Source organism: Eimeria maxima, genomic scaffold (genome assembly GCF_000499605.1).
Source record: "Eimeria maxima Weybridge genomic scaffold, Emw_scaff1419, whole genome shotgun sequence".
NCBI classification, from domain to species: Eukaryota; Apicomplexa; class Conoidasida; order Eucoccidiorida; family Eimeriidae; genus Eimeria; species Eimeria maxima.
Genome location: NW_013563501.1, coordinates 1 through 6,484, shown reverse-complemented (window position 1 = coordinate 6,484; position 6,484 = coordinate 1). Strand labels below are relative to the sequence as shown.

General features: G+C 41.6%; 1 protein-coding gene across 1 annotated transcript; it reads left to right on the top strand.

Annotated features, from left to right (window-relative positions):
• Positions 1–3,373: 3,373 nt before the first annotated feature.
• Positions 3,374–6,405, top strand: EMWEY_00052440 (hypothetical protein; the record flags this gene model as incomplete). The annotated part of the gene is made up of 5 exons (XM_013477524.1): positions 3,374–3,377; positions 4,308–4,684; positions 4,812–4,892; positions 5,537–5,665; positions 6,347–6,405. Coding segments are annotated over 5 exons (650 nt in total), but the record flags the coding sequence as incomplete, so codon positions are not given.
• Positions 6,406–6,484: the final 79 nt, after the last annotated feature.

The following is a 6,484-nucleotide window of genomic DNA, read 5'->3' as shown; positions in this document are numbered from 1 at the left end:
GAAAGGAATCAGTAAATAGTGTCTAATTTATGAGCAAAAAACGAAAAAAAAAAAAAAAAAGACAAAAACACTCAGTAAAAAATATACTAACTATACACCAAAAATAAGGGTTTAGGGTTTAGGGTTTAGGGTTTAGGGTTTGCAGGTGTACCTTCATGAGCACTCTACGTATTGGAGTATTCCCACGGATGTCTGCAACCAACAAAGAAAAACAACAGGAGAAAGAAACCCTCTAAACCCTAAACCCTAAACCCCAAACCCCAAACCCTAAACCCCAAACCCTAAACCCTAAACCCTAAACCCTAATTCGGCTCACCATACAACGCCACAGGATATAAGAGAGAGGGAGGAAGAGAGGGAACAGAATATATAAGATAACATTTAATAGATACATAAAAAACCATTGAGGGAGACGAAGCTAGGGTTTAGGGTTTAGGGTTTAGGGTTTAGGGTTTAGGGTTTGGTGCTTGCCAAAGAGGTGACGCTTCCAATGGTAATCAAGGCCCGTCACTGCTGAATCTGTCGTGAAGACATTCACGGGCTGTGTACAACAAACACCAAACCCTAAACCCTAGTAAACCCTAATAAACCCTAATAAACCCTAATAAACCCTAGTAAACCCTAATAAACCCTAATAAACCCTAATAAACCCTAATAAACCCTAATGAACCCTAATAAACCCTAATAAGCCCTAACCTGTGGTTCAAGTCCTCTATGATGAATAGTATCTTGTCCTTGTTGTTGTATATCTAATAATCCCTGATTAGTGTTTAGGGTTTGTTGTTCTTGTGTATCTAAATAAAGAAAGTTACTTCTTGTTGGTATTTTATATTGTTTTATCTTCTTATCATCACCACCACTAATTAAATATCCATCTTGTGGTGATACAGCCAATCCTGAGGTGTATAGACACCATAAATATGTATATATACAATTACTATACCTGCTGCTGCTCCTGCTGCTGTTGTTGTTGCTGCTGCTGCTGTTGCTGCTGCAGCAACAGCAACAGCAGCAAGAGGAGTAAAGCGGGCACAGAATGAGCAGCTATTTATACAGCAGGAGTAGACAAAGAAGGAGAAGCATCAGCAGCAAGAGCAGCAACAGCAGCAGCAGCAGCAGCAGCAACAGCAGCAGCAGCAACAGCAGCAGCAGCAGCAGCAGGTTACCTCTGACGAATCCATCATGTGCCTTAATTTTAGCTGTACATTGTTTTGTGGATAAATTCCATGCACAAATCTCTCCATTACACGAACTAGAAAATATTGTTGCCTGCACCAGCAGCAGCAGCAGCAGCAGCAGCAGCAGCAGCAGCAGCAGCAGCAGCAGCAGCAGCAGCAGCATTAGTAGTAGTAGTAGGAGGAGGAGGAGTAGAAGCAACAGGAGGAGGAGATGATTTCTCCTTATTGTCTGCATTTTCTTTTCCTATCTCCCTATAATATAAACTCTAAAAAAAAAAAATAATTTAGGGTTTAGGGTTTAGGGTTTAGGGTTTAGGGTTTAGGGTTTACGGGATGTGTTCTTGATTTAACAATAGATTTAACACCATCAGTGTGTGCCTCAAGAGAAGCAACAAAGGGTTTAGAGAATAATTTCTTTAATTTTGTTGCTACTAATGCACGAGCATACTCCCTCTCCTGCAGCAGCAGCAGCAGCAGCAGCAACAGCAGCAGCAGGGAGAACAGCAAAAGAAGAGGCAATATATAGGTGTATACTAGGGTCTACGCTAGGGTTTACGATAATTAGGGTTTAGGGTTTAAGGATATTATATTAGGGTTTAGCAGCAGCAACAACAACACAACAAATGGAACAACAACAAGAGCAGCAACAGCAACAGCAGCAGCAGCAGCAGCAGCAGCAGCAGCAGCAGCAGCAGAATTACCTGCTGGAAGGGATGAAGTCTTTTATCATTAGAAGAAGAATATCTATGAATAGATCCAGCACCTAATAAACCCTCCTCCCTCTGTAGTACGCGAATCTTCATCTTCTTCCTGCTGCTGCTGCTGCTGTTGTTGCTGCTGCTGCTGCTGTTGCTGTTGTTGCTGTTGTTGGTGGTGCTGCTGTTACTGCTGCTGCTGCTGCTGCTGCTGCTGTAGGGAAAAGCCGAACGGTAGATACAGCCAAGAAGGTACCTTTAAAAAACTTCCTGCTGAGGGTTTAGGGTTTAGGGTTTAGGGTTTAGGGTTTACGTATAGGGTAGAGGGTATTGAGGTCCACTAAGTAATCCTTATAAACCCTTGTTGGGAGGTTATAAGAAGATATAAAAACCCTAAACCCTAAACCCTAAACCCTAAACCCTAGATTTGCAAGGAAGAGAGACTTCAACTTGAGGGCCCCCTGTGGGCCCTCAGGTGTACATACACCTGAATGCTGCTGCTGCTGCTGCTTGAGGGCTGCTGCAGCAAATAAAACAATTAATTAAATATAAAGGTAAAAAAAGAAATTATATTCTTTCTTCTTTTTAAATAGAAGACTGTTGTTGCTGCTGCTGCTGCTTCTCTGCATGCATGCGCAGGTTGCTGCTGCTGCTGTTGCAGCTGTTGCTGCTGCTGCTGCTGCTGCTGTCCCGCATCCGGCGCTGCCGCATCCGGCTGCTGCTGCTGCTGCGCGAGGCGGCGCTGCTGTCTTTCGTTAATTGGATCAAGTCTAAAAGCAAACATTATCCAAACCCTAAACCCTAAAGCCTAAACCCTAAACCCTAAACCCTAAGACACCGCAGCAACAGCGGCTGAGACCGTCAACCGGATAGACATCTCCTTACCCAGGGGGCCCCTGACGGGCCTCGGGTGTACATACACCTCAGCAGCAGCAGCAACATTATCTGCAGTGAGTTGCTGCTGCTGTCTACTGCGGCAGCAACAACAACAGCAGCAGCAGCAGCTAGCACAATAGCGGAACCTACGGTCGCGAGCTGCTGCAGCTGCAGCTGCAACAGCGGTCTCTACGAGCAACAACAACAACAACAACAACAACAGCAGCAGCAGCAGCAACTGCAGCAGATGCGCTCGTGACTTACCTCTTCGCTGCTGCTGCAGGGAAGAGACAGCAAACGGCGCCACGAGACGCCTGCAGCAGCAGCTGCTGCTGCAACAGCAGCTGTCCCACGGCATCAGCAGCAGCAGCAACAGCAGCAGCAGCAACAGCAGCAGCAACAGCAGCAGCAGCAGCAACAGCAGCAGCAGCAGCGATAGCAGCAGCAAGACCTCAACTGGTCATTTGCGGCCAAATTCATTCAGCCTGAGTCATTTGCTGCTACACCTGTTTGCTGCTGCAACCACAGCAGCAAAAGCAGCAGCAGCAACAGCAGCAGCAGCAACAGCAACAGCAGCAACAGCAGCAACAGCAGCAACAGCAGCAACAGCAGCAGCAGGAGAAGATGGGTAATACAGAGAGTGCATCGCATGTACAGGAGCAGGTTGCGCTGCTAACTTCTTCGGATCTACACAAGCAACCACCAGTAAACCCTAAACCCTAAACCCTAAACCCTAATTAATTGTATCCTTAATTGTCTCCTTAATTAATTAATTAATTAATTAATTAATTAATTGTCTCCTTTTTTTTGTGTGTCTCCTTGTGTATAAATTGTCTCTTTTATAGGATTTTTGGGTATCCCTTTTCTTTGGATTAGGGTCTCTTCCTTCTCCTCCTCCTTCTTCTTCTTCTTCTTCTTCTTCTTCTTCCTCCTCCTCCTCTTCTTCTTCTTCTCCTTCTTCTCCTCCTCCTCCTCCTTCTTCCTCCTCCTCCTCCTCTTCTTCTTCTTCTTTTATTTTGCCACAAGAAGATGTTGATCTTCTTGTCTCCTTAAAACCCTTAAATCTACAAACCCTATTTAGAAAGGTAATTCATTAATATTTTTTTCTATCATTTTCTAGGGTTTAGGGTTTATCTAGGGTTTAGGGTTTAGGGTTTAGGGTTTAGGGTTTAGGGTTTTGAATTTTTTTTTTTTTTTTTTCTTGTACAGTTAACACAATATTTATTAATGATGTGTAATAAAGGGAGTAAATATTATTTAATACAAAAAGAAGAAGATTCTTTATTATCTTCTCTCTCTTTATTACATCAACTTCTTTCTTCTACTATACTTAAACCTGAATTAGGTAAACCCTAAACCCTAAACCCTAAACCCTAAACCCTTCATTTGTTTCTACTTACAATACAATTCAAATACCATACATAGTAATAGTTCTACGGTTTATGGCTTACTAGAGTTTATAAGGGTTTACTAGGGTTTAGGAATTAGGGTTTAGGAATTACGGTTTAGGGTTTAGGGTTTAGGGTTTAGGGTTTAGGGTTTAGGGTTTTGTTCTTAGAGGCCACCCTCTTCTGGACCCCCATTCCTGTAGAGGAGTTTGAGGAGGAGATACAGCAGCAAGAGCAGCTGCTGCTGCAGCTGCTAGAGGCCCAAGGGTATGTACCGCCGCAGCGGGAGCAGCAGCAGCAGCAAGAGCAGCAGCAGCAGCTGAAGACCGATCAGCAGCAACAGCAACAGCAAGAGCAGCAGAAAGAGCTGCAGCAGCAGCAGCAGGAAAGGCAAGAGGACAAAGATGCACAGCCTCAACAGGAACAGCAACAAGCCCAGCAGCAGCAGCAAGAGGAGCAGCAGCAAGAGCAGCAGCAGCAGCTAGAGCTGCAGCAAAGCCCTCAGACGTCTCCAGACTCAACTCGCTGCACAACTGTAGCAAATGAGGTTAGGGTTTAGGGTTTAGGGTTTGGGGTTGTGTGTCTCCTTGTGTATTCAGTAAACCTCTAGCTTCTTATGATTAGAGGGTTTAGGGTTTACTTACTAGGGTTTAGGGTTTAGGGTTTGTGTTCAGATAATGACTGCCCTTTCCCGTCTGTTATTTCTGAATGGCTTTTGCGTCAATGCACCGCGGTGCTTCTTGGCAGAAGGGGAGGTGAGGGTTTAGGGTTTAGGGTTTACTAGGGTTTACTAGGGTTTAGGGTTTAGTAGGGTTTACTAGGGTTTAGGGTTTAGTATGAATATGTTTGTTTTTTTTGTGTATTCTTTGCTTGTGTGTTCCTTGTCTATCCGTCTCCTTATGCTAGGGTTTACTAAAGGGTTTATTTATGTTAATTAGGGTTAATTAGGGTTAATTAGGGTTTATATAATTGGGGTGTATATACGGTATTTTCTTAGGTTCCTCCTAGTCATGTAATAGACCCTCGCTTTCTATGGGGAGGAGGGTTTGGGGGTTTTTCTTTTTCTTCTTTTTCTCCTTCCTCTATTCCTTTTATGTTAGCAAATAGATCTAAAGTTCTTCGTTGTCTACTATTATGTTTTGCTGGATCTCTTTCTAAGGCACGTACGGATTAGGGTTTAGGGTTTAGGGTTTAGGGTTTAGGGTTTAGGGTTTTTGGACCGTTTATAATAGGGTTTAGGGTTTTGACGGTCTATTATCTATATATTGGGTCTATAGGGTTTTTAGGGTTTACTTGTTCTAGGGTTTATTGTCTGTAAAAAAATTTTAGGGTTTAGGGTTTAGGGTTTAGGGTTTAGGGTTTAGGGTTTAGGGTTTAGAAGGGTTATTAATGTGTATAGACAATAGATGAATATTTACGGCAAGAACCTGCATGGTTAGCTGTATTTACAGCAGGAAGGATGCCATACACCGCAAACCTTTTCTGTTCTCTTCTTAGTTCAATATTTACTTATGATCCTCTTGGATATGTAAGAATTAGGGTTTAGGGTTTACTAGGGTTTATTAGGGTTTACTAGGGTTTAGGGTTTAGGGTTTAGGGTTTAGGGTTTAGGGTTCTATATGAATCATATACAATCCCTGCACCATTCATATTGCAGCTCTCTCCCTCTCTCTCTCTCTCCCCTTAACCCTAAATAAATAAATAAATAAGTAAATAAATAAATAAATAAATAAATGAATAAATAAGGGTTAATTGTTTCTTTTTTTTTTGTGTCTAGGGTTTACCATTTAGTAATATATTTAAGAATTCAATAAAAGAAGAATTTTTGTTGTCTTGTTTGTCTATCTTTCTTCTTCTTATTGATTTTAATCCTAATGTATTTGCTGACCATTTACAGGCAGGTAAATTATTTATTTATTTATTTATTTATTTATTTATTTATTTATTTATTTATTTATTTATTTATTTATTTATCTTTCTTCTTCTTATTGATTTTAATCCTAATGTATTTGCTGACCATTTACAGGCAGGTAAATTATTTATTTATTTATTTTATTTATTTATTTTATTTATTTATTTATTTATTTATTTTATTTATTTTATTGTTGTTGTTTGTTTTTACCTCTTTTTTTTATTTGTTTGCGTTTAGGGTTTAGGGTTTAGGGTTTAGGGTTTAGGGTTTAGGGTTTAGGGTTTAGGGTTTTGTTAGTGTATTATTTTGTTTGTTTTTAATTCAGGAGAAACTTCCGAATCAACATCTTCCCCACCGTAAGCTGCTGCTGCTGCTGCTGCTGCTGCTGTTGCTGCTGCTGCTGTTGCTGTTGCTGCTGCTGCTGCTGCTGATTAA